We start from the raw sequence: 2,608 nt of genomic DNA, 5'->3' as shown, positions 1-2,608 counted from the left end.
CAGGCAAGGATTAGGCAACCCAGTTACAACAACAAAAATGTACTCTTTTACGTCATCGTCATCTCTCCTGCCTTATCCTACTCTCGTTTTCGTCATCCAAAGCACTCTATAATCCGTCATAATCTTCCATGTATTGTAGGTTTTATCAGGAAATCGGTTAAGGGAAGGAAAAACGCTTTGGATCTTAGTATACAACAGACAGACAAAACTTTTAAAAACTGTCTTTTAGTTAACAGTAACGCAAATACTTATTGTGACATGACACTCCAAATTTATTACCAGTATTGATAAACAAAGTTGCAGACTATAGATAAATCTATATAAATAGCTATATAATTAGTAAAATAATTATGTGTAGAGCCACTTATCATTGCACGTTATTGACACTTAATTACAAACAAGTCTAACAACGTTACTCACTTATATTCCTTTGCAATCAGCTCTCGGACTCAGTTCTTATTGATATCATCACAAATAAACTCGTTGCAACAATGTTGTGTATATCATTGTTAGTTATAAGTGCATTACTACTCGCTATCTTTAAATTTTTCGTTAAAGATAGGCATTACTGGAAGAAGAGGAATATACCAGAAGTGCAGGGTGTCATGTGGAAATTTCTCAAAAGCCAGAAATCAATAGCCGAAATTTATAAAGACATTTATTTTGCTTATCCCGAAGAAAATATCGGTGTGTATAATGGACCAAAACCAGCATTAATTATAAAGAACTTGGAAAACATACAAGCGGTATTACTTGGAGATTTCCAAAGCTTCTTCAGTCGCGGTTTTAATACGAACCAAAACGATCAACTTACGGATAGTGTACTATTTATGGAGGATTACGAAAGATGGAGAATTGTAAGATACAAAATTTCACCAGTGTTTACTATGAAAAAACTAAAAAGTATGTTTTATATAATGGAAAGATGCGCCAGAGATTTTATGCAATTTATGGACAACAATCAAGAAGCGATAAACAAGCCATTCAACGCTTTGTACACTTATACCACGGCTTCTATCACTGCATCCATTTTTGGTATCGATGCGAACACCCAAAATACTATGGATTCACCTTTCATAGAAATGGCAACAAAAGCTACTGAACCATCTTTCCAAACAAATTTAAAATTCCTCCTTGCTAGTACGTTCCCGAAACTTTTCAAACTACTCCAATTAAAATTTTTCGGTGATCACGAATATTATTTTATAAACGTTGTGAAGCAAGTGTTGAAGGAACGTCGCAAAGACAATGATAAGAGATACGATTTCATTGACACTTGCATTGAGTTACAAAATGAAGGTGTTATGCGAAATTTGGAGACGGGGTATCAGTTGGTACCATCTGACGAACTGATGGCTGCGCAGGCGTTCTTCTTCTTCATTGCCGGTGCTGACACATCCGCGCATTCGATGCTCTTCGTTTTATTGGAACTTTCTGGAAATCCAGACATTCTTAAAAGGTTACACAAAGAGATCGATAGTGTTTTCGAGAAGTGTAATGAAAAATTAACAACCGACAATATTGACGAGTTAAAATATATGGATATGGTGATCAATGAAGCGTTTAGAAAGTATCCAACGATCGGATCGATACAAAGAAAATGTACTAAAACAACTACTCTGCCGGTGGGACAAATAAAGGTAGAGAAAGACGTGCAAGTTATAATACCAACATACGCAATACATAGAGACGAAAAGTATTACCCGAATCCAGATGTATTTGATCCTGAGAGATTTTCTCCAAAAAATATTGGCAACATACCTAAATATGGATATCTTCCATTCGGTGAAGGAAATCGGATTTGTATTGGTAAGAATGAATTCTTGTAGGAACTAAAATCACTAAAGCACTAAATTCCACTAAATCTGTAAGTCTATGACTTTTATTCTTTTGTCCATTTCACGTGTTTTTTTAGGTTATGTCTGTTTAGTGTACAAGATTACAAATTTCAATACATTTTTCAGGTGCAAGATTCGCTCGACTCCAAATGAAAGTTGGCCTGGCCTGGCTTCTGAGACGATACACGTTGAAGGAACAAGTGTACAAACCGAAACGTTTTGAGCCCAGCTTTTTCGCATTGAGAGATACTGGAGCTCGGGTTGACTTCATTCCGAGAAGAATTTGAACATGTTAACACTTTATCCTTCTCATTTTATTTCAGAAAAATAAAGATAGATATATTTCTTCTTCTATATTATGTTCTTTATCTATGCCAAATTTCATCGAAATCCATTGGAGCCTACTGTAATCGAAGGTCAAACTTTGAACAGCATTGATTCATGCAGGATCTGCTTATAAAACTAAACAACATGCATATAAATATGTAGAAAACATTTACTAATAATGTCATATATTGAACATTTTCCTGTTCGTCATATGTGATATGTGTAAAAATATATACTAAATAATATAAAGATGGTTCGTTTTTCTTTGATCTGACGACAGTTCGGAAGAGTCTCATTTCCTGTTAGCCTCTAGCTTTGATCTTGTTCCCAATTGTCCTTTTAATGGTACATTTCTGTATTACTATAAATCTATACTTCTATACTATTATAATAAAGCGTAAACACACACTTTGTTGCCTAAGATGTCCGCAATTATAGCATAT

At 34.6% G+C, this 2,608-nt stretch overlaps 1 protein-coding gene across 1 annotated transcript; it reads left to right on the top strand.

Moving 5' to 3' along the window:
• The first annotated feature begins 491 nt into the window (after positions 1-491).
• On the top strand, positions 492-2,322 carry LOC106111081 (cytochrome P450 6B5-like). Its single transcript, XM_013293052.1, has 2 exons — positions 492-1,809; positions 1,965-2,322. Exons 1-2 carry the CDS (start codon positions 492-494, stop codon positions 2,123-2,125), a joined length of 1,479 nt encoding a protein of 492 aa, XP_013148506.1. The 3' UTR covers positions 2,126-2,322.
• The last annotated feature ends 286 nt before the right edge of the window (positions 2,323-2,608 follow it).

Source organism: Papilio polytes, unplaced genomic scaffold (assembly GCF_000836215.1).
Source record: "Papilio polytes unplaced genomic scaffold, Ppol_1.0 DF824180.1, whole genome shotgun sequence".
Lineage (NCBI taxonomy): Eukaryota > Metazoa > Arthropoda > Insecta > Lepidoptera > Papilionidae > Papilio > Papilio polytes.
This window is presented reverse-complemented; position numbering and strand designations above follow the sequence as displayed.